The 25540-nt window shown below is 38.1% G+C and overlaps 2 protein-coding genes across 24 annotated transcripts in view; both read right to left on the bottom strand.

The window, feature by feature from the left end:
* Nucleotides 1-5734: 5734 nt before the first annotated feature.
* LOC126721768 (B3 domain-containing protein At5g18000-like) overlaps nt 5735-25540 on the bottom strand; it is a 55373-nt gene continuing 35567 nt past the window's right edge. For 4 of the 19 annotated variants that reach the window (XM_050424861.1, XM_050424888.1, XM_050424883.1 and 1 more), the window contains exons 5-13: nt 11916-12059; nt 11539-11616; nt 11266-11348; nt 9975-10138; nt 7652-8169; nt 7390-7562; nt 6890-7169; nt 6561-6811; nt 5735-6254 (exon numbers count right to left, since the gene is read on the bottom strand). In XM_050424861.1, coding sequence (XP_050280818.1) covers nt 5973-6254; nt 6561-6811; nt 6890-7169; nt 7390-7562; nt 7652-7676 — 1011 coding nt within the window. In that variant the 5' untranslated portion in view covers nt 7677-8169; nt 9975-10138; nt 11266-11348; nt 11539-11616; nt 11916-12059 and the 3' untranslated portion in view covers nt 5735-5972. Of the gene's footprint in view, nt 6255-6560; nt 6812-6889; nt 7170-7389; nt 7563-7651; nt 8170-9188; nt 9605-9974; nt 10183-11265; nt 11349-11538; nt 11617-11915; nt 12060-12143; nt 12234-12717; nt 12842-12939; nt 12971-13129; nt 15530-15618; nt 16675-25540 lie in introns of those variants that run through there. The other 15 variants (XM_050424854.1, XM_050424876.1, XM_050424848.1 and 12 more) reach the window with 14 other exon arrangements.
* The window catches only part of LOC126721889 (B3 domain-containing transcription factor VRN1-like), a 41710-nt gene continuing 21904 nt past the window's right edge, over nt 5735-25540 (bottom strand). For 4 of the 5 annotated variants that reach the window (XM_050424997.1, XM_050424971.1, XM_050424989.1 and 1 more), the window contains exon 7: nt 5947-6164. The gene's annotated coding sequence lies outside the window, so the exon portion shown is untranslated. Of the gene's footprint in view, nt 5807-5946; nt 6165-25540 lie in introns of those variants that run through there. The other variant, XM_050424982.1, reaches the window with a different exon arrangement.

The raw sequence follows: 25540 nt of genomic DNA, 5'->3' as shown, positions 1-25540 counted from the left end.
TGTCGCAGCAGTATTCCTCGGCCACAAACACCTGCTAAGTGATCTGCCCACAAAACAAGAAGACAATGTCTTAGAATGCTACAAGGTCTAATGATTTAATGGAAGGATAGAAGAGTCACTTACCATTGCAAGGTCCCTCTTGAGGGACAGAAAGAGCTCGGGTTGGGAGAATCGCCTGTAGGCCTCCATGTCCCGAGGAAGGAGCACTGGCTGCTCCAGGGCCTCAGCTATGTATCCTGCTCGGTCCCTGTTGTATTCTTGGATTGAGGCAGTATAGGGGATAGCGACCCCGTCTAACTCTAGCTTCAAACTCCAAGTGCGTGGAGTAACGCGCACTTCGGCCCGGTTCTTTTCCTTTCGGCTTTCTACGGAAGAAGCCCTTTTACTCCTCTGCCCCCGAATGGTTTTTTGCTGCTTGTCCGGGCGGGGAACCACTTCGCTTTCCTCAGGGGTTTCAGCCGGCCTTTTCTTCTTTAGGTCCTGGTTAACCTTAAGGCCGAGGTCAGAAGGAACCTGAGGAGCAACTGGAGAAAGGACCTGGGTCTGCGACTGAACTGGCACCTTTGAAGATTGACCTTTTCCTCGGGAGGCCATCAATTCTCGTAAGGTTTTTCCTTTGCCGGCCATATTGTCTACCTCCTCGTCTGAAGAGTCGTCCGAGCAGGCTATAATAATTGGAGCGCCGACCACAGAGTTTCGATCTTGCTCTCCTTCAGGGTCTAAAAGCTCAATCAAAGGGGCTTTATGAACCTCCTCTTCAAAATAGAACTCGTCTATCTCCTCCTCAAGAGAAAGACGAGATGATTCAGTCTCTCCTTCAACTGGCGCAACAACTTCAAGGTTGTCTGGCGGAGGCAATTGCACTGCTGGTGGAGGATTCCGAACGCCAGGTAACACGACTGGCTTAAGATCTTGTCGGGCCAAAAACTTGGGCTTGGATACGTCAATCCTAGCCAACCTTGGACTACCAGCTCTTATAGCGTGGCCAATGGCTTGGAAAGAGCGGGTTAGTGGTCGGTAGCCCAAAACCAAATGAGCCGCGCGTAGTTGCCCATCCTCGGTAACGTAGATTTCTGACCTTAGAAGATAGTTCAAGGCCCGAACGTTCACGTGGCTCAGCTTGGGAGCAACTATAGCTCTATTTGCAATACAGCCGAGAAGGAAATTAGAGTTAAACTATAAAATTTTTGATTCTTAAACAAAAAAGAGAATGAATCCGAAGAGCTAAGCCCCCTCCCTAAAGGATTGGCCCTAAAAGCGCCGCACCTGGAATTCCTGCCCGAGTTGGACAATGAAAACCATCGCTCCACTCTCCTGAGGCAATGAGGAAATCATCCTTCATAGTCTTATTGGATATAGGGAGGCAGGAGATTAGCCTAACCACCTCGGACCGAGATTTAAGATAATACCCTCCCTTCTCGACGTAGTGGCACTCGTACAGGTGAACCACATCATGCCAGGTCAGGCCTAGACCTATCCGCTCGTTCAAGACATCTATGCAGCCTAATACCCTGAACATGTTTGGAGCGCACTGATGCAGTGTCAACCTATGGTGGAACAAGTAGTCCCGGGTAATCCTACGCATGGGGAGTGTCATTCCTCCTTCTATAAAGACAATCATAGGAATGACAACTTCACCCACGTCTCTATCTGTCAATACTCCTTCTGGGGGACAGTACTGCAGAACCACCCCCTGCGGGATGTGGTATTTTGCCCTAAAGGCCTCCATGGCAGCCGGAGTGTCTACTAGGTCTTTGAATATACCCATCTAAGTTAAACTGGAGGGACGGAAATAAAAACCGAGGAGAAAAGCGAAATCCGAGGAGAAATTCGAAGCAACAAAACGAACGGAACTTACGAGTATCTTCACAAATGACCAGTAAGATGCTTGAAAATCTCTTCTAGGAAGGACGTTTTGCAGAAACGGATATGGAAATTTGAAGAACGGAAGTGTTCATAGATTTCTGGGTGCTGGAGTTCTCTGGAGTTCTCTGGACTTCTGATATGCAGATAAAAAAGAAAAAATAAGCCTCTCTAGCACTTTATATAGCAAGAGGGAGAAAGAGAAAATCACTCCCGCTCAAGAATTCAAGGAAACATGCTGGCCGTTAGATCTACGCCTCGCCGTTGGATAAGGGAGACATAAAGCTACCTGGAGTAAATGGCCGAGCCTCGTAAATTGTAGCGCGTCAAAAGTGACTGCCCACACGCGCAAACCAAGATCTCATTAATTCCATCCTTTGTAATGTCAAAACCCCGTTTTTTTCCTCGGAAGGAGATCAAAAACCGGAGTTCTGAGGGATTATTGTGGGGACCGGCCCAGAATAATAGGTTGGCTGGGCCCTGGGCCCGTCCGAGGACCAGTCCATTCGAGGAGATATCGTGGCCCAAAATCCTTATTTAGGCCCACTGGGGCAAAAGAACATGTCCGAGGAGTAATTCCTCCTCGGACATTGCAAAATCCGGATCAAAGGTGTGTTCCAGCTACTGTAGTCCACCCTCCAAATACGTAAAAAGAAAGAAAATCTAAAATATCTCAACAAAGGCTGCTACCACCACATTAAATGCACCACAACTACTCTCCTGGCCGCATTAATAAAGAGAAGACCCCTGAGCAGTGCTACCTTGGCCACTGCAACTCACAAAGAACTGATAAGGGTATCTGATGGGACAAGTGCTTAAGTAGGGGTTTGGATGATCAACAAGCGTAAAGCCCAGATGATAGGAGAAGGCCTATATAATATGTAAAAAGTCCTCCAAGAAAGGGGACAGAAAAAGAAGGGAATGAACACAGAAGAGAAATCTTACTGTATGAATACACGTCTATGAATAAAGTTTGGAGCCTGATTACTTGAGAGGGATCTCTCTTCACGTCCATCTTTTTCGTTCTTGTTTCTGTATTTCCTTAATCCATGCAGCAAACCGTTTAAGCTAACTGAAACCAAGTTCTTTAGCCCATACTCTACAGAAAATTCATTTTGTGGGACTTCTTGGGTCAAGACTTGACCGACAAGGATTGGACTATTAAAATTGTGCCCCTACAGTAATGTATTCCAAGTATAATTTATTTTATACAAATTGATAATTAAATATAACAATTGTTATTTATATTCATATTTTTATGATTTTAAACATAATAATAATCAAACAACTCAAATCAACCGAAAACAAATTATTGAAAATGACATTTTAGATACACAATCAAAATAAGAGTTTAACATGGAGAAACAGAAGTTGATAAAAAAAAATTATTCACTAAACTTGCAGGTACTTAAAACCTCTAAAAATAACATTTGAATTTTTTTTTTTTGGATTTTAAAAGCTTGTGGGGGTGATTGTCAAAGTAGTGGCATAACAAAAAATGAATGGAAGAATTGTAGTAAAAGTAATAGTAAATTTTAAATAAAAAAAAAAAGGAAAAAAAAAATAGAGGATGAAAGAGAGGAAGAGCAACAGTAATGTGAGGGGAAAAAAAACAAAAGGATGGAGGGTTAGAGGAGAGGTAAGGAATGTAGAAGTCAAGATTGTAAAGCATTAACTAGAAACCCGTCACATGTGATATATGTATATATTCATATGACATTAGCTTATTTGACTTTTTTTGTTGATATTTTTTTTTGGTTGAAAGTTAGTTAAAGTATACTTGCACTTTGTTTCTCCCAAAAAAAAAAAAAAAGTATACTTGCACTTTAAAATGTAAGGTTTTAAAAAGATGCACAAAAGCAAAATAGATAAAAACTAAATGAAAAATCTAGTGGCAAATAAAAGATTAGCAAAATTAATTGCTAATCTTTCATTATTATATATTATATAAATGGTGAGGATTTTAGTTAGCTAAAATAATAAAGTTTATTGTCATTGAATAAGGGACCTAGGTTTGAATCCTACTAACCTCAAAATCCATTTAGTGTTTTGGGCTGATGATAAAGACTAAGTTTTATGTAGCAAATATCATGGGTTCAGTTCATTTCATATTTATGTGGCGTCCAAATAGTTACATTGGTAAAGTTTCTTATTCTCAAATAAATAACTTAAGTTTAAATCTCACCTACATTAAACTAATTAGTGTCTTAGTTTGATGATATATAGCAATCATTATAAAGTAAAAACCATAAGTTTATTGTAAATATATACACAAAAAATTTCATTGATGAGGTGGTATATGGCCAAATTTGACTAAGTTAGGTAAGTTCTTTTTAAGCATTTAGTTCATCAGTTGTTTTAATGACCCTATATTGGTATTAAATTGTTGTCCTATGTGTAATTAGATTACCATTTAAAGCCTTCTCCACAAAAAAAAAAAAAAAAAAAAAAAAAAAAAAAAAAAAAGATTACCATTTAAAGTGGAGTTGTTAAATCCTCTTGTTCGAGATAATTATTTGAGATCTCTTTCAATGCAATCCCAATTAAGACAATATTTTTTGTATAGATCCTATTAAGACAACATTGATCCTGCATTATCTCACATTTTAGCATATAAGGTCTTGGAAACTCCTTAGGGGAAGTTGTGTGTCTAACATGTTTGTGTGTGTGTGTGTGTGTGAGAGAGAGAGAGAGAGAGAGAGAGAGAGGCTTATAAATTAGCACATGGGTAGAATATACACTACTAAGAACTATTGGTTCAATTTATTATCAGTGTGAACTAGATGATTCTGTCTCTCAAATTTAAATGATTTCATGTTCATTTACTTTGAAAATTTTCTAGCATGGAATTCTAAGTTGCCTCTCTTAGGATTTGTCTTGTTCTTCCTGTTCGTCATTTGCTAAATTTCCTTGGTAATGGGGGAAAAAGAATTCATAAAGCACACTATGTCATTATACTAATATCCTTACTATCATAGATGTGGCAAGGTATGTTTTTAGAGATCTGGTTTTTGATTTTTGCCTATCTACCTCTCCCTACAAGTTTTCCATTGCAATCTTGTCTTGATTCAATTACAAAGCATCATACGATTACTTTGAAGGGAAAAAATAAAAATTAGAGCATTCGCATTTTCTTTTCTTTTCTTTTGATATGTTCTATATATGGTTACTTTGAAATAATTTGAATGACTGCATCTTCTTCATTTAAATGCTTATTTTTGTAATGGCAAACGAGAACCAAGTGATTAGCTGCCATATTTGTTGAGGCTTAAGAAAATAGTATTTTAAACCACCACTCTTCATTGTGTGTGTGTTTTGTCATGTAAAGGGATTTTGTTAAGACTAAGCCAAAAATACAAATTAGGCATAAAATGTCATAAGTTAGCAACTATCCGTAACAAAAATCTTCATTGCAAATGGTTGTAAGTATTTGATGAATAGCTTCATTTGAAAGGACTGATATCATTCATTATAGGAATTTAACCTTTGAGTTAATGCCTTAGCAAAACTTGACTACAATTGGAAATGGATGCTTTTAGTTATCACTCTTGGAAGATTTAAAACAATAGAATGTACCTTTAAGTCATATATAGGTTCCAAGAATCAATCTTAGTTACATAAATAAACAATGACAGGAGGATTTCCTGTAATTCATTTGTTGATTTTGTAGATTATTTGAGTTTTCAGTTGTAATCAAAATTCATATGGATGGGATTAGCTACCTTTGCCCTTTTTAAAAAATATTCTCAAGTGTCGTAGTAAGTCATGCTATAATTTGAGACTTCCTATAATTCTTTTGGGGGATAAATTACTAGTAATTATATATGTTGCAATACTTGAACCAATCAGATTTAGTGGAATAATACAAATGGAAAAGAGAATACACTATCCCTGTGGGATCTTTTTCATAAAGATTGAAGGACCAAACATACTTGTACTCGGCCTAATGCTTGAATTCCAAGATTGTCCACACCGGGCATTAGATGCAACAAAAATCACATCCATGATACACTCCAATCCAGAAACAAGAGAAAAGAAAACTCTGTGAACACTTAAAGTAACAAAATAAATGAGCTCCAACGATGATCTATCACAATACAAGCAACCACTTATTCCGGGCATTTGAAAATGTGAAATTTGAACACAACGTCGTCCCTCATCATAACAAGCTCAAATACACAAACATCTCCTACTTGCAAAGTATTTTCCCTCACAAATGCAGACCAACCAGAAGAGAACTGATATGCTGCACCTGCACATAAATAACTGTATAACTTCACAGGCCATAATCGGTCCGCAACCTGGAGCATCACAATGCGTGCAATTCCTTTAGCATGTTCCTTGATAAAACCTTCTTTGGGTAAATAGTTCATAAAGCCCCGGGGTACATGCTGCGCGAAAGAGAATAGAAGATATTTCAAAAATAGTTATTAGTGTAGAACCCATTTGTATGAAAAGTAGTTTTGTGGCAACAACATTATTTTTACATTTATGGTTGCAGGGCAGTTGTATGGATTATGTCACTGATTTGATTTTATTCTTCATAATGGCTTTGAATTCTAATCTGATTTGATACTGTTTGAAACCCAGGAAATTTTCTAACTCTCCGCTACGTGTTTTCTAATTAATTTATGAAAATCAAAGTTAATAGGAGTCGCATTGCTAAAACCCAATAAGATGCACAGCTGAAAGCTTACCATATGACCCTTGCAACAGAGGTATGATGGTCGCATGATAACCATGAAAAAAGGATTTTGTGATTTAAAAGCTCTGGCTCTCTCTATAGTTCTAGCTCTTCCTTTAATATTCAACTCTTTCTTCCACTGAAAAGCCTTAACTTTCAGGCATCTCTGACTGGTAGACCTTCCTCTGCCACCTTCTTTTGCAGGATAATCATCCAAACTGCAGTCGTTAGGTCCTCCATTTCCTCCATCCCCATCAGCTGATACTGAAATGACATGAAAATATCAAATCATGCACATGCAATTAATACTAAAAACACGAACAAATTCAACCAGTTCCTTACCATTCAACAGAGGGCAGTCTATATCTTTACCAGCCTGGAAAATGTCAACTTTAAAGGCAACTTCAATGCTATTAATCAGCTCAAAGACACAAACATCACCTACTTTCAAGTTATTGTCTTGGGCAAATGCCTTCCAACCACGGCAAAATTTGGCTCTTGCTCCTGTATGGGATTCCCTAAATCTGACTCGAATGGACCAATTTCCCTCATCAGAAACCCAAAGGATGATATCATTACTTGTCTTCCTTAGGTATTTGTTGGCAAAGTTGGATGATATATTCTAAAAAAGATAATAATGAAAAATTCAATAAGATTCATCTAAATAAATTTTTAAAAAAGAAAAAGGAAAGTCAAATAAGTAATGCGTTTTTTTTCAGACAAGAGATAATTTTAGCCTGCAAAGGACTCAGTTCGTATTTCTGTTCACCTATTAATGTATGCTATCTAAAAAGTGAAGTTAATGTAGCCTGCACATTTTTGAACTGGAAGAGGAAGCTTACCAATCTCCCATCTTGAAAATATGAAGGTTGCATAACGACCGTGAAAAAAGGATTTCTTGATTCAAAAGCTCTAGCTCTATAAAGAGCTCTATCTTTTACGCTGGTAGACAATGGCTGCATCCTCTCAATAACCTCAAGTTTTAGGCATCTAGTAGCTCCACTGCATTTTTCTGCTGATATATTAGGTCCAATTAGGAGTTATAAAAACATGACACTTTGACAAAAAAACCAAATAACATAAACAGCAGTTTAAGATTCAAACCTTTATAAGGTAACCCTGCATTCATTTTTTATTTCTCTAACATTGTCCCTGTAGCTTTAGTTACTTCAGCCCTGAAATGTGGATCCCCTGGTTGTAACTTGGAACTTCTTGGATTGGTTTTTGCCCACTTATTTGGCAAAGGACATGATAATGGCGATTTCTTCCTTGTTTTTTGACTTTGGGTGAAGGTCACCCAAGATTTCAACAGAGTTATCATCACTCTCAATGTCTTCCATCTTTGGCACTTGGAGTTTGTCATCAAAAGAATAGTCTATTTCTGTTGCACTCTTATCAAATATGAGTACATAAAAGTGGGAATTTCCTTCATATCTTAAAACTAGCAAGTGCCCCTGCTTTAGAGAGTGATAGTTTGCAAATTCATGCTAACCATTTTGAAACCAAACCTCACCATCGCTATTTGTCAATTCTACTTTCGTTTCTGCACCGTGGGGAAGCTTAAGATATGCAGTATTTGACAGACCACCTCCATATTTGCTAATAAACTTTCTTGGTACCCTCTGTAAAGAGAATTTCCATTTAAAGTTTTCACATAACTAAATGCAGGCATTGTGAAATAAACACGCAACAATCAAATTCTATTATTGTTGTGCAGTAAAAATATTATCGCAGAAAAAAAAAGATTTGGCCTTCCTTTAATATTGTTAGTTAATGTGAAGCCAAAAGAGAAAAAAAAGGTAAACTAAGTGGAGAAAATTATAAGATGATAACATGAAAATAAATTTATATATATATATATATATTAAAAAAAAAAAAAAAAAAAAAAACTCATTGGCCAACTCATTCCAGCATGCTACCTCACAAAGCTTGAAATCTCCAAGGATTAGTCATCATACAGCCATTAAAAAGGTCAAAATAAAGGGCAGTTTACATGACTACTACACGTTACATAATACCAAGTCCACCTATTTGCAAGTGCTGTTTCCTTCTTCTTCATGTTCTTCTTTACATGACTTTGGACAGTCAAAGTCCCACAGCACTGCACATGGGGATAAAGAGCTATACTTAAAAGTCTTAAATCCTTCAAGTAAAAAAGGATTTTTTAAGGCATGATAATTGGCACCATGCTGGAACCCTGTTAATGAAATATGGCCTTAGGGTGATACATGATACAAGTACCACAAGCAACTTGATCTAAGGCCAAGGTGAATTCTGTATTGATAAACAAAACATGGGTTTGGAAGGAAGCCTACAAGATCTGACTAGATTTAGTCACCATGCAAAGCCAAATTTCTTTGGCAAAGTGGTCTATCACTAGCTGCGGTTCAAACTTTCTTTGGCAAACTTGTTGACAATCTAAAACAAACTAACAACGAAGGATAGACTAGATCCATTAATGTTGTTTTGGTTACTTAGTCTGGGCAAGCCTTAATTGTTCCTGTTGCTATGTTGGCCTATGGAAACTTTTTTGTGTACAGTTTGGTTTTGCAAATGAAGTTTACTAATTCATTATAAAAATAAAAAATAAAAAGTTCAGTGATATATATATATATATATATATATATGAAAGTATTCTTACAAGCTTTCCTTCTAGAAGAGTGTCAGCCAGGATAATCTTGAAAAAATGCGGGGACTTAGCCTAGGCATCTTCACCATCTCTCTGGCATTGGAAAGCCATAGTTGAAAAAGTTGGAACTGTTGAAGCTTAAACCATACTTTGAGAGTAAATGCAACATATAGTTAATGATAGATAGTGTCTGAATTGTTGGGCTTTGTGCTAAATAGGAGTGATTAAGGGTCATGAATTCCAATGAGAGAGTTGTCAATGCAAGGAAATCCCAGGCCAACATGCAACAGTAAAGTTTCAGATCACCAAAATGGATAGGAACAAGAATAGATAATCAATGTTGGAATTGGTGAAGAAAATATCAATGAAAGAAATGATTTTACAATATTGTGAAAATGAATTTGAATTACGAAAATAAAATTGATTAGGCAAGATCATTAATAATGTGAAAAACAAATTAATATTTTAACTTATAATCTCATTTCTAAAATTTATATATATATAATAAAAAAAAAAAAAAAAAAAAAACCTTAGTCATCTATTATTACATTTGAGTTTGAATTTTTTTTTTTTTTTCAAAAGTAGATGGGTTGTTATTATTATTATTATTATTTAATAGCAGATAAATCCACAGCAAAACAACTATAAAGATTCAGAAGAATGGACTCCATTCAGATTAATAATGGAAAAAAAAAAAAAAAATTGCTCTCTTGGTTAAAAACATGTAATAAAACATTACCTTTCCTATATGTACAAAAGAAATAAAACTCTGTAAAGAGCTAACAGAAGGCAACATACCCTTAACAATATGAACAAAGAGGACTGCAGCTTATCAGCTTTCCTGTCCAGATTTTTCTGGGGGCAGAACCACTTTTTGTGATTTTTCCATGATGTTCAAATAGCTTCTTTAGCTGGTCCTAGGTAACATTCTTCTGTAAATTCTTCACATACACTGCCTTTACCTATACAAGCTTAAGTTCTTCAAGACCAATGCCCCAACAATAGACTGCAATGAAATTCAACTACAACCAGATCTTGAAAACTAGTTCAGAACAAAAAAATACAAGGGTCTGACATATTTGAACAACTACTAAAAGATAGTCACGTGGACCAGTCACAGACTCACAGATCATAGGTCCATACAATACAATAAGTGTATGCTACCCCTAAAAAGTCACCCACAAAGTTCCTCATCAGGGCTATCAAAATTCTCAAGGGGGAAGAGCTAGTTGATTTGTTATTCTAATTTATGGGAAATACCTCCTTGTCCATTTTCCAATAGTGAATTTATAGAAGCCACGATCTCATTACATTCAACTCCTACAGATCTAAAGAACTATATAACTTAATATTATTTACCAACATCCACTTTAAACATCTTTGGTTTTCCATGTGCCCACTAAGATGGATACTATAGAACTGATGTAGGAAATTATTGGCAGAAAACAGAAATAGCAGAAAACAAAGAACAGGAGAAATCGCAGGATTCAACATCTAGAATCTGCCTAAACCTTAGGTTTCACCACCAAGCTTAGAGAAACATCTTTAATAAAAAAATTTATTCAAATTCTACTGCCTCAACCATTCCTAGAGCCTCTTTCTTAAATGTTTCAAGGATTATATAAAGCCACAATTACATCTCTTAAAATCATACCACTAAATCCATCCTCAAAAACTTCATTCAACAAAAAGAAAAGAAAGAAGAAGAAAACTTTTTGAAGCTTTCGTTGGACACCAATGTCAACAATTGACAATGGCATTGATGTTCCAATGGCAGAGAAGCCCCCCCCCCCCCCCCCCCCCCCCCCGGCTTTTAAAATCTTCCCCCCTTTCTCTTATTATATAAAAATTTTACTAATGTCAATCCCCCCCCAACACCTCCCCAAAAAAAAAAAAAAATTATGGCTCAGTTCCGGTTACTTTAATTGAAATCGTTGGTCCTCAAGTGCGGACCGGAAGCTATACATTTTCTATAAACAAAGAAAAAAATTTACAAGGCCTATGAAGCAGCAGAAGAATCAGCATTTTTAGGGTCAGCCCAGCTCACTGTTGGGACATTATCACCTAGATTAAGTTTTGGATTCATCACCTTCTGCCTTGAATACTCAGCACATGCTTGGTTAGGTAGTCAACAAAAGCAAAGCCCCGACTATTGCTTGGATTCTTTGCATCCTGTGACCAAGAGTTTAATAAATTGAGTACAAGACACTTCTAACTGGCACAAAAGAACTAAACCACTGGCTGTGGTAAAACATAAATTTTTTAAAGGCACTGGGAATTCTGAAAATAAACAAAAAAGAAATAAACGATCTCAACTATTAATGATAACTACCCTAAAGACGTATAACTAGTTCACACTGACCTTAACAAGTTCCACAGCAGTATAACTCAAGGCCCAACCTCCAGCACAACCTTCCTTAGATCCTGCTCGCCCCAGCTTCTAGGAATACATTACCAATGAACAAACGGTGCTTTGCTTGAGATGTTGAACATTTTATTTTTTTACCCAGGAGAGAGAGAGTTTACACAAAAGCATTCACCAATTGCAGCATTCATAAATAATAGCAAACGGCCACAATGATAATAATAGAAACCTTAAAAAAGCTCTAAGGAATACTCATATTAATCTTTTAGCTAACAATAATAATTTTACATCAAATTCAATATTCAACTTGCCATGAAGTCCTCAGCCTGCGGGGGAAAAGGCAATAATAAATGATGTGCAAAAGATTATGTTACCTTGAATTCAGTATTATTCAGCTCATCAATGGCTTTAGAAGCTATTTCTGCACTTCTAAAGGTCACAAATGCAAAGCCCTTGTTCTCATCAGAATCTTTGCCTTTCATAATCTGATCAGAATCTTTGCCTTTCATAATCCGAACCTGTTGGCACAGACCAAAATGGCATTGATATAAATCTTCACAAAAGCCACTTAGAAGATTGCATTATATAGAAATGGAGCTAACCTTAGTAACCTCCCCTATAGATCCACAAAAAAGCTCCAAATCCTCCTCTCAAGCATGGAAGAAAACTAACCTTTTGCATACCAACTATTGCTAAAATGGAAAAGAAAAAAATAAATAAATAAAACCAGTAGAGTTTCCTTTATACTGAATACAGTGAAACTATTCGGCCAAAAAAATAATACAGTGAGATACTTTATATATACCTTCACTCCACATTCATATATCAAAACTTGAAGATTACAAATAAGAGAAGAAATGACATCAAGTCTACACCTACAAGTTGACTTACAGCTCACCCAATTTCTATATAAAATCTCAAAATCATCTTGAATCTTCAATCAAATTAAACTCACATTTTCAGTTTTTTAGTCGAGAAGTGACAATACTCACATTCAACATGGATAGCAAGTGTATAATTAAAAACCATCATAAATCCCACAACTTTGAAATATTAAGAAACGCATTCACCAAAGAATCAAAAAATGGACATGAAAAACAAAAGCAAATTTTAAATATATAAGGATATGGTACCAAACCCAACAATATAAATAAGCAAGAGAGACTGAGGCCTTACTGTCTACACAGAGGCCTTGAACTATTCAAGAGCATAGTGGTTATTGATATGTTCCGAAACATAAGAGGTATCGACCTTGCACGTTACTGGGCATTTTATGCTAAGCAAAGTAGAAACTATGCACCTAAAGCAAAAAAAAAAAAAAAAAATGAAATAGTTAAAACATAAGTATTATAACAACTGAAAACCAGAATACAAGGCAGAAAGGAATCTTGGGCCTACCAATTATTTCAACAGCAACAACACCAACCAGCTGCATTAAAACAAAATTAAAAAAAAATCAAATACTTATTTTATAATTAATAATGAAAAAGTTCAGCAGCTTGATTTCCCTATGAATGAGCATTTACATTTAGAGAAAGAGAGAAAAAAGTGACAAAGAGAGAAGATGTAACTAAAGAAGGAGGCATACCTCGGCAATGAATGGTGTCCTATGTCTTTGGGAACCATGAAAGATGAAGAAGATGAGAGTGAATAAGGATGATGAAGATGGCAAGTAGAAAGAGAAGCTTCATCTTTATCCCAATTTTGACACATGGAAGGAATTGGGGGAGAGCTCCATTTTCTGTTGGGTTTTGCCGTCTCAGTCCAATTCAGAGTATGTTTCTTCTTTTCCATTGGAGTCAGATTCCAGCCTGTCCGTAATTTCTTCCATGGTTGAAAAAAATTCCATTATCTAGAAATGAAATAACACACAAGAGATGCATTCTACCTGGACTCCCACCCTTTTCATGAAATAGGAGTGATTTCCACGAATTACAAAAAGTTACAACATGCCTTTGACATTTTCTTCAAAAACTCTAACAAATCTACTCATAAATTGTTTTGACTTGTTAATTTCTTCCACCACTTCTGCGGGCATTATTCTTCAGCCTTCTAAGCAAGATATGTTGCTCTAGTTTGACCATCCTCACAATCCACTTTGGTTTTCCAATTTTAAACATAAGATATCCCATTAATGTTCCAAATATCACTCCACATCCATAACCTATTGATACAGCTTGCCAACCAAACCCATTTTTAGGCTCTAAGTTGTCTTCTTGTTGCAAGGTTGATGGTGGTGGTTGCTTTGACTCGTGGTGGTTGCATGTTCTTGATAATGGATATCCACATAATCCAGAGTTCTCGATGTATGAATCATTGTCGAATGTATCAAATTGCTTCCCTAAAGGTATGTGTCCTACAAGTTGGTTATGTGATAGCTTTAAAACTTCAAGCCACGGAAGATCTGCTAATTGCTTGGGAATCTCCCCACCGAGCTTGTTGAAAGAGAGGTCTAACCATTCAAGATTAGTCAAATTTCCAAAAGATGATGGAATACAACCTGTAAGGTTATTGTGAGAAAAGTTGAGTCCCTTGAGTGATTTAAGCCTTCCAATTATTTGTGGCATCTCTCCTATGAATCTATTGTTTGAAAAATCAATGGTTGTGAAGAGGGTTTGGATTCTCTCCAACTCAATATTCGACCCTTTGATCGTCACATTCAAAGAATCATGATAATACTCCTCTCCCATATATTTCAACCCAACTTCTCCTTTAGTCACATTCATCATAGCTTTCAAATATTTGAAAAAAATTCTTGGCAAAGGACCATTAAAATCATTGCAAGAGATGTCTAGGATTCGCAAATTTAAGAAAGGAAATTGGGTCTTAGGATTGCCTATACGACCTCGAAATTTATTTGATCTAATGACTAGAACCTGCAGTTTTAGAATACTTCCCAACCAGTAGGGGAAGGTGCCATTTATCTTATTGTTTCCAAGATCTAGACTTTCTAAGTTTGTACAATTTTCCAAAGATCGTGGCAATGGCCCTTCCAATTGATTGCCATTAAGGTTAATATTCCTCAAAGTGCTTCCCTTTGAAAATGTTGCAGGTATGGTACCATTAAGGCTATTCATTCGCAAATCCAATACTGAGAGTACATTAGAGAGTACCAAACACTTTGGAATTGTGCCACTAAAGTTGTTATAAGACAAATCTAGAATTTCAAGGAAACTTGCATTGCAAAATAAAGAAGGAATTTCCCCAGTTAAATTGTTATTGGAGGCAAGGAGATAATGAAGTTTAAGAGCATTTAACGTGGGGAATGGTCCTTGAAGCAAGTTCTTATGAAGATCAACAAATTGTAGGTTCTTCCAAGGAATCTTATCTATACTTGTCAAAAAGTTGTGAGAAAGATCCAGAAAATGTAATGAATTCCTCCCCACAGCTCCTAACCATTTTGGAGTTTGACCATGAATTCTGTTATTGGAAAGGTCTAAGTGTTGTAAATTTGTTGCTGTTCTTAGGAAAATTGGGAATTCACTAATGTTGCAAGAAGACAAGTACAACATCCTCAGGTTGGGCAAGGTAAATGTTAGATTATTGTTGATGCTGACTAATAAATTGTTAGATGAAAAATTGACAACATTGAGATATTTGTGGTTTGAGAACAATTCTAAGTCCAACAAAATACTTAGATTATTTGATGAGAGAGATAGAGAAGTAAGGCTCAAAAGTCTCGATATTGACCTAGGAATAGAGCCCTGTAGCATATTATAGCTCAAATCAAGGTTGTCCAAGGAATTATTATACTTGAATTCCCCAATCTCACCAATGAATTGATTATGATCAAGAGTTAACGACCTCAAAGAGGTCAAACTGAATAACCAAGATGGGAGTGTCCCATTTAGGAAATTGGAACTTAAAGAGAGATGAATTAGAAGATTCAAACCACTTACGTGATTAGGAAGGGGGCCAACAAGTTGATTGTGGCGAAGGTCTAAAAAGGAGAGATTCGGCAAGTCAAATATTGACAACGGCAGCAAACCTGTTGAATCCACAATAATTAAAAATTATCAGTTTAATGTGTCAGCCAAAAACATCTAAAATTTAAAAGTGATAATTTTTTAATCTCACCGCTGAAACTATTATATGACAGATCCAAATAAATAATTTGAGTGAGGTTTCCAAGTGAGGTTGGAATTGTCCCAGTAAAATTGCAATTATTGAGAAACAAATACTTTAAGGACTTTAGACTGCCGATAGAATCAGGTAATTCACCCGACAAGTTTGTCGTAAAGAGAGATAAGAACTTGAAGGAACTATTGCTCCAATTAGACTTTGAAAGAGAAACTTCAAGATTTGGATTAAACCCAACATCAAGGGTTTGCATACATGGAAGGCGGAAGATGTTTATTTCGAGTGTTCCCTGCAAGCTACAACCACGGAGACTAAGAGTTGTCAAAGAGGATAGATTCATCATCGAAGAATTAGGTGCAATTAAGGACATATCTGTCTGATCCAGAAGAAGTTCCCTTAACTGGGTAAGGTTACCAATGACTCTTTTCCAAACTGGTGTTTTGATTAATAAATGTAAATTGTAAGAAAGATCAAGTGAAACAAGCGAAGACAATTGGGAGATTTCATATGGGATTTCACCAGTAAAATAGGAATTAGATAAGTTAAGATGAGTCAAACTCTGAAACCTGCCAAACTCAGATGAAATTAGGGAGGGTTCGAAGCTATTCCCAGCGAGATTCAAGGTCCTGAGATGGCGAAGAAGGAAGAGAGTACTGTTGGAAGAAATGGAGCCAGAAAGCCAACTGCAACTAAGGTCAAGGCCAATGACATGGCGAGTGGTGTTGTCACAGATGACACCATCCCAAGTGCAGCAGTCTTTATCCTCCTTCCAAGACCCTGTCTTTGGATAAGAATTAAGACACATCTGAAGATTAGGTGCATAATCATATCCATCAAGAGGAAAAGAAGCACCGCTATCGAGAGAAAGAGAGTGATTAAAATGGAGTAGAGCAGAGCATGGTGAGTTTGAAGAAGAAGAAAAAGAAAAGGAGAACTGAGAATGCAAGAAGAGCAGGGAAAGTATTCCCAAATACATCCAACTTAAACACTCCATTTGATTTGATTGATTTGATATCCTTAAAAAAGCAGAAGATATCAAGAAGGTCATGGGATGGAATGAATACTTGATTCCACATTTATATATGCTGCCAAGTCGATCGAAGTCTTTTTTTTTTTTTTTTTTTTTTTTCAAGACAATTAAAGAGTCAAAGTCCTTGAATTACGAAACTACACGGATATTTTGGCTTTATTTTTGTTCTTTTGATAAGGATATTTCGGCTTTTATTATTCAACACGAAATTACATGGATATTTCGGCTTTATTTTTTTATTGAGTGCTGCATGTGATTGCCCTTTTTTTACGCCTCCAAAGTCTTTTTTTACTTGATAAAGTCTCCTTTAAAGTTTGTTCCCCAAAAAAAATAATTAAAAAAAAGGTCTTCTTTAAAGTCTTTGTCATGTGAAAGTGTGCATACTTTTTACATGAATATTTCGGTTTTATTTATTTATTTTTTTATAAGAATATTTCGGATTTATTATTCAACACGAAATTACACGGATATTTCCGCTTTTTTTTTTTATCAGGTGCCATGTGTGATTCCCTTTCTTTACGCCTCCAAGGTCTTTTTTTACTTAAAAAGTCTCCTTAAAAGTTTGTTCCTAAAAATAAATAAATAAAAACTCTTCTTTAAAGTCTTTGTCTTGTGAAAGTGTGCATACTTTTTACATGGATATTTCGGCTTTTTTATATATATATATAAGAATATTTCGGATTTATTATTCAACACAAAATTACATGGATATTTAGGCTTTATTTTTTTATCGGGTGCCATGTGTGATTGCCTTTTTTTACGCCTCCAAAGTCTTATTTTTACTTAAAAAGTCTCCTTAAAAGTTTGTTCCTAAAAAATAAAAATAAAAAAACCCCTCTTCTTTAAAGTCTTTGTCTCTTGAAAGTGTGCATACTTTTTAATTTTTGATTATTTAAATGATACATTACTCAAATCATTTGTTAAAGATTGTCCAAAAGCATTATAAATCCCATAAAATTTATAAAAATAAAAATATTATTGATAAATCTTTACCAATGACGCCAAGAAAATAAGACTTCCTTTAGCGTTGAGGCCTAAAGACATAGAGTAATACTACCGACACAATAATCGATAATTGAGAATGGAAGAAGAGCAAGAAAAGTAGACTAAAATACTTCCAACTTAAACACTTGCCCATTTGATTTGATAATCGATAATTGATATCCTTAAAAAAAGCAAAAGATGCAAATCCTTGGTAATGTTATCCGTAACAGTAAGGCATGGGATGGGATGAATATATTACGCTCCATTTGTTTTGAAGTAAAATATTTTCCGTAAAATATTTTCCTATTTTCAAGTGTTTGTTTGGATGTAAAATATAGTCAAAGCAGTAAAAATTTTTCAGTTTGACCAAAGTTTGTGCCTAGAAACTTGTAAAATATTTTACCAAAAAATCAACGGTAAAACATTTTACAAAATTCTCACTCCCTCTCTCCCAACACTTTCTCCCTTTTCTTTTCAGTTCCTCTCTCCCTCTCTCACACTTCTTCTCTCCCTCTCTCAAACTCTACCAAGCCAAATTGGTGAGACCAGCAACAACACCCTCCAGAGACAACACCCACCAGCAGCAAACCACTGGTGGCGCCACACTCCCTACCAAATCTGATCTGGTTCTTCAGCTTCAAAATCACCCTTCAAGACCAAGATTGAAGAGATCAAAATCATTCATCAAATAGTTCTCCAATCTCCACTTGCTCTAAGATTTTCAAGTTGAGTTTCTAGAGGTCAGATTGTGGCGGAGCTGCTTTTGGTGGGTCGGATTGCTGTGGATATGGTGAGTGGATGATTTTTGTGTTGATGGATTTTGGGTATGGTTTGCATTTGTCGACGGTGGCAGAGGCGAGGTGATGGTGGCTTGGTGGACGGCGTGCGCATTTGATGGATTTCAGGTATGGGTTTTGTTTGTCATGGTGGTGGGTTGACGATGGATTCACAGATGACTTGGATTGTTTGATGGGTTTCATGTGTAGCTTGGTGGGGTGGATTTGACGATCGTTGCTGTGTTTTTCCCGTGATGCTTCAATGGCTCCAACTAGACAAAATTTTGCTTTGATTTGGTTGGATTTGCTCTGATCTAGTTGGACTTTGCAGTGATCTGGTGGGTTGTGAGATTGGAAAATTTTTACAAAGTGATTTCCTAAACATTTTCATGTAGGCTACCAAACACCGTAAAATGAAAACATTTTACGGAAAATATTTTCAAAGTAAAATATTTTACATTGAAACAAACAGAGCCTTAGATTCACACACACACACACACACACACATATATATATTTCCAAGAATCACTCATCAATCAAAATTGGCAAAAAGCTATTAATGATGTACCTCACCATAGTGAGAAAGTATCTTATATACTCAACGTATAAACCCTATGTGAGACTGACATGTGGACCTTATAACCATGGGGCCCACATATCAGTCTTGTATACGCTAGCCACATACAAGGATTTTTCCACCGATGTTCTTTTTTTTTTTTTCTTTTCTTTTTTTTTTTTCCTTTAGGAAAGATAGAACTTTATTATATATTCCAACAATAATGTAAAGTTACATAAAATAAAAACTTAATGGGTCCGGTAAACGTCCTTAGGTCATTTGTTAATAGATCATTTAATGAAAGCTTTGATACCACTTTCATACAAAATATAAAAAGTTGTAAAAAATAGTAGTTTTTTTCATTTTTCCATAAAAAATTCTAAATATATTTCCTAAACCAATGCCCTTAGGGTATCTATTAACTTTTCTCTAATTGAATTCAAATAACCCTGGCGGCTCACAACACACCAATGCCAATATTAGGCTAGCAAATCAAATAACCTCATATTGTCTAGCCAATATCAATTCTTCTTATGCAAATCTCTGTAATGCTATTGCATAAAAAGTTTACAGAAAGTTCAATTGTTCAAAATTACATTTTCCTTTTTGAAATTGTGTTAATTTGCATAAGTATTATTTTTGCTACCATTCTTTTGTTCTTACTATTTATTGCTAATAAAGAGGAAGTATAGTAATCATTTTCACCAATAATGGAGCCAGGATTTCAATTTAGAGGAGACAAAATAAAAGACAAGATTAAAAGTAAAATTAATTAAACAATTATTAATTTACATTAACAAAAATAAATAGCGAATTATATAACAATGTAATCATCATACAAAATGTACAAAATGTAATATGTGTAAACTATAACATATTTTTCATACATAGGTTAATTTACTTAGTTGCCTTCAACGAATTTTCATATTTTGAAACTAGAAAGAGTCATATACTGAAAGGAAAAAGATTGGTAAAGGAATGACGATTTAAGGTTTGTGTGTGTATATTTTAAATGATCTAATCCGCTACTTTGAGTTGAAATGTAGTGGAAAAGATGAAATTTATTTGACCTTAAAAAATGTTGTATATATATTTATTTAAAGTTAGAAAGCTTTATTGATTTATAAGTTATCTATACTATTATTTAAGAGACTTCCTCTGTTTGGATTCCTCATTTTTTAGTTCAAAAATACCCCTACAGCCTTATGTTTAAGTAAAGACAAATTTAAAGGACAGTAAAAATACAAATTTAACTCTCACTAAAACATTACCCAAAAAATAGAACCACGCTCCTGTTAATTTTAAATTTCTTTATCCACTTATAAATTAGATTTTCAAAATAAAAATTATATATATATAAATTAGATTCTTCATTTTCATGGTTCTAAAATGCCCCTACATCTCTATATTTAAGCAGAGACAAAACTAAAGGACAATTCAGTAAAAGTATAACTCTAAGTCCTACTAAAATATTGGCTAAAAAATAGGGTCACTCTCCTATTTATTTTCAAATTGTTTTATCCACTTATAAATTAAATTTTCAAAATAAAAATTATTGTAGGGATTGGGTTCGCGCACTTCTTTCGTGGTATAAGTGGATTCAAGCCCAACTAGCCCAATACAATAAATTTGTAGAGAGTAGGTTTGAGAGCTAGGTTTTAGCAAGGATTGCAACGACCGGACATGGTCATGAATGGGTTGAATAACAGATACGCAGGCTAAAATGGGAAACTTCGTCCTCGGGCCTCTCGTCCGAGGAGCTTAATGTTCTTATTATTTCTTTTACGCTAGGTTACAATGGTCCTAGAGACGATACATAATGCTACTCACCTCTCTCTCTCTCTCTCTCTTTTTCTCTCTCCCCCTTTCATGGAGGAATTCTTACATTATATAGCCCTTCTCAGTTAATCCTGACCTTCCATCTGTTGATCAGGCAAGTAACTACTTGAGTGCTTGTCCCATCAGCCGCCTTCCCCCACCTTCTGTTAGTTGCAGCAACCGAAGCCACACTGTTCAAGGGTCCTTTTCCCATTAATGCGGCCAGGACGTTTATTGGCGCATTCAATGCGGAGGTGACAGTTTTTCCTTGAACCGCTCCTACACTGTACCCCCGTGCGCGTCCTACTGTACTCGCCCTTTCTTCTGGGAGCGCTTTTGGGGGCTGCCTTTGATGGCGTGCCGTTCTTTCCTTCTAGGTTTTGGGATGCCGAGAACAGGATCGTCCTCGGTTACATCTCTAGGCCATTTGGACTTTCGTTGCATGTCCTCGGCAACGTCTTTCCTCGACGCGGGCCTTAGGCCCTAGTGTAAAGTGGGCCGGGATCACAAATTCTCTGGCCCCACAATAGCCCATCAAAATCCTGCTGTCCGGCTCCTCGGACGGGGATGAGGGTTTTAATGACATCAGGCCTTTGTCATGGCTTGTTAATCCTTGTCATCTATCAGTACCAGAGCCTCTTCGTCTGCCCGAGACACGTTCCTAGCGCCTTGGTATGTGAAGCGCGTCTTTATTAAATGTGGGCGGCTCTGTGCTCCCCACGTTCAACGGTGCGATGGTAATCTAACGGTGGAGATTTCCTTACCTTTATGGGCGGGAAAATCCGCACAGTTACTTTTAATGGGAGGTATAAATAATCTTTAGAACTGATTTGTCTCTTCACTTTCGCACTTAAGAGTTCTGGCTCACATATCCCGGGTTCAGTCAAACTTCTAGCCAAACTCAAGTCTCTCTCCAGCATAAAAAGCCCGTCCGAGGAACTTTTCCTCCTTTCTGTAAGTTTTCTGCTCTCACTAACTCGTGTTTCCTCTCTTCTGGGTTTATCTTTCTCTTATTCCTCTCCTTCTCCCGTCATCCCCTGAATCTCTTTAGCGGTTTCTAGAGATGGGTAAATTAAAAAAGTTGGTTGAAATCGAAGAGGCGTTGGAAAAGTTCATCGCCGACTATAGGATACCCCCCAATGTGGGTTTGAGGTACTGCAAGGAGGGGGAGTGGCATTTTAAGAGAAGAACGGGCGAGGTGGTGATTCCCCTTCTCGCCAAGGGGGTGTGAGAATCCCTATGGGGCCGGTAATGAGGGATTACCTTAGGCATTTCCGATTAGCTCCCACCCAGTGCACTGCTAATGTGTTTAGGATCCTGGGTTGTGTGAACGACTTAAATGAGAAAATGGGGCTAAGACTAACCCATCATGACGTAAACTGGTGCTACAACCTCCAACATTTGAGGGGCAAATCCTACTACATGAAGACGAGAGACGATAGGGTTCGGCTAATCCAGTGCCTCCCCGAGTCCAGCAAAGGATTGAATAAGGACTTTCTTATTGTATCTGGGGAGTGGCACAATGGCTTTCCTTGCCCAACTGTGGAGGGAGAACCAGGTGGGGTGTAGAGAGCAGAAGGGGGCTAATCTTAATTTGTATGGTTCGGTTACTAACTATGAACTTGCATTCTTTTTGCAGATCCACACGCCTTTCACCGACACTTTCATCTGACCAACCGGGAGGATTTGGACACCGTTCTTAAGGCGACGGTTTTTGTAAATGAAGAGGACAACCAAGTCAAAGCCGCTCACAAAATCTTAGGGTATGATTCTATCCAAAAGTCATTTGCTGCCCCGAAGCATGTGATCAAAGCTAACGATCCTCGGCTTCAGAAAATCACTGTAGCCGAGCACAGATTTTTGATCTCTGAATGATCTCCTGTCCCAGAGGGCATCCCGTTGGCGGGCTCTTCTCCGTCCCACCAAGCAGCGGGGGACGAGGGTGATTTGGGTTTATCCGAAGAGGGGTTCGGGGTATTTGACCAAGCTGATTCATCCAAGGATCCTTCCGGTGACCTGGGTGACCCTGACTTGTCCGTGGCGGAACTGTTGTCAATGGGAACATCTTCTTTGGCGGAGATGGGTTTTAAGAGAAAGCCCCCGACCAGCTTGTTCGACCTGATTGAGGGCCAGCCGAGGAAGGGTGTACAGGGAAAGTCGCAATCCAGTGTTCCAACTCCCCCACCATAGCCCCAGCCTGTCCAGACTAGGTCTTCTCCTTCTCGGTCGCAGTCACAATCTCCCCGACCCAAACTTCCTACCTCTCCCCAATCTACTCTGCCTCCTCGGCCTGAGCCCATTGACCCAAAGAGGAAGAGGAGTTCCAAGGGTAAAGAGCCAATGGAAGGGGGGAAATCTCACTCCTCTCGAGAGGAGGACGAAGCCCCGCTCAAAAACAGTTAAAGATTAGGCATCAAGGCCAGGGGAAAGGGGTCGATGCCCAATCCGCGCCTAATGCTTGGCTTCCTGCCTCAATACTCCACGAGGAGCCACTGATGGAAGATGCATTCATGAGGAGCTTCCGAGACGGCGAAGACGCTTATGTGGCAGACGCGTTGGAGAGGACCTTGCTGCTCCCCACTGACATGAACAAGTTGAAGAATATGAGGATGCAAGAGGTTTTCCTCAGCATGAAGAGGTACCTGGGTATGGTAAGGCTCCTAATACCTGTGACTCCGTCGACTTTTACTCCTATGTTTTCATTCATGATGTGTTTGTTTCAATTGGCAGGCCGTCTAGGCCACCTATAGGTTGGAGGATGAGGCTAAGGGGTAGAGTAAGTCCGTAGAACTTGAGCGTAATAAGCGTATAAAGGCTGCGCGAACCCTTAAAAATTCCAAGGTTGACCTCACGAAGGTCAGGGAGGACTTAAAGGAGATGACCAAGGCTAGGGATAGTGCTGAGGCAGGCCTGGCCGGTGCCCAAAAACAGACCGAGGACCAGACGAGGCGCTTGCTCGCTGCCGAGGAGCAATTAGAAATTGCCAAGGAGCAGATCGATGATTTAAAGAAGAAACTGATCGAGGCAGAGGGGGCTAAGGGCGTCGCAGAGTGAGCCAAGGACAAAGTCGTGAGGGCCAAGACAGAGGCTGAGTTTGCCAAGAAGGAGGCCGAGACCTCCAAGGACAAAGCCGAGGAGGAGGCTTACGATGCGGGGGTGGCTGATACCTAAGCCATCCTTAAAGCTCAAATCCCTGGTGTATGCAGGTTATACTGCTCCCAAGTTTGGAATGAAGCCCTCAAACGAGCTGGGGTAGAGGTTTCGTCAGACCTGTGGAAGGCGGAGAAGGTGTACTATCCTCCGGCCATTCGTGAGACCGCCTCTGCCAGCTCCGAGGTTGTGAGCGCTCCACAGGAGGCTGAGGCTGCTTAGCCGGAAGCTACTTAATTCGTTTCCACTCCTGACGAGCCGACTAAGGGAGGAGAGCTTCATGGGGTGACAGAAACCCCAGGAGGTCTGAATCCTGAGGTGCCCAGGAGGCTGCCAAGTCCATAGTCAGTGCTCAGGTCTCTGATGCCGAGGAGCCGGCCATCTCAATTCAACCCCTTCAAACCATTCCCCTTGCTGATGTCTCCAAGGGCCTTAAAGCTAACCCTGCTCAGCCTCCCCAGGAAGGGGATGTCTCCCAGGGTCTCGAGGCTAATCCTGCTCGACCTCCCCAGGAAGGGGACGTCTCCCAGGGTCTCGAGGCTAATCCTGCTCAGCCTCCCCACGGAGTGGCCAAAACAAAATTGAAGAAGTAGGAGCCCTGGCCAACTTTTGTATTTGTTTTTATTTTAGTTGTTAATTAGTTTCCCTTTTGTTTTGAGGACCTTGGAATTTGCTTATAATTAAACTCTTTGACCATATGTATGAAATTCATTTCTTCCTTTTTCCTTTAAATTATATGTTTGTTGCCTTTGCCGATATTACTATTGCTGCGAATCTCATGGTTTTTGAATTAGTTATCTTAACATGTATGAATGGTTGTGCATATGATATATTTGGAGTTACATCCCAGAATTCTAACTTACCCGCGCCCATGGGACGCTGAGTTTGCGTCTACACATATTTCTAGGGAGCTAAGTGCATAATCCGAGGTGCCGAGCGTGTTCTTAGGCCATGTCTGGTACTTAGATTTTCTTAGAGTATCTAGTTTCCCCATAGGTTTGAGTCCGAGGACCATGCAAGACCTTGGTTCTGTCTAGCACTTAGATTTTCTTGGAGTATCTAGTTTCCCCATAGGTTTGAGTCCGAGGACCATGCAAGACCTTGGTTCTATCTAGCACTTAGACGGTTGCTAGGATGCGAGACATACAATCGTAATAGACTTAAAATTTGAATTGGGGAGATGTTGTTATTAATAATAATACCTTCTCAGGTTATTTACATTCCATGGACGAGGTACAGCCCTTTCATCTAAGTCTTCTAGGTAGAAAGCTCCTATTCCCGCGACTGAAGTAATTTGGTATGGCCCTTCCCAATTGGGTCCCAGCTTTCCCCAGGACGGATTCTTCGCAGCACCCACAACTTTCCTCAGCACTAAGTCTCCTGGTGCTAGCGGCTTGAGCTTTACGTTGGCATCATAACCCTGTTTGAGCTTCTGGTGGTAATAGGCTAAATGGATCGTTGCCTTTTCTCTTTGTTCGTCGATTAGGTCCAGGTTCTTCCCCAATAGTTCATCGTTACTGTCCGGGGTGAAGGATTTTGTCCTCAGTGTTAGGAAGTTTACCTCTAGGGGGATAACAGCCTCGGCCCCATAGGTCAGGGCAAAAT

Source organism: Quercus robur, chromosome 1, assembly GCF_932294415.1.
Source record: "Quercus robur chromosome 1, dhQueRobu3.1, whole genome shotgun sequence".
NCBI lineage: Eukaryota > Viridiplantae > Streptophyta > Magnoliopsida > Fagales > Fagaceae > Quercus > Quercus robur.
This window is presented reverse-complemented; position numbering and strand designations above follow the sequence as displayed.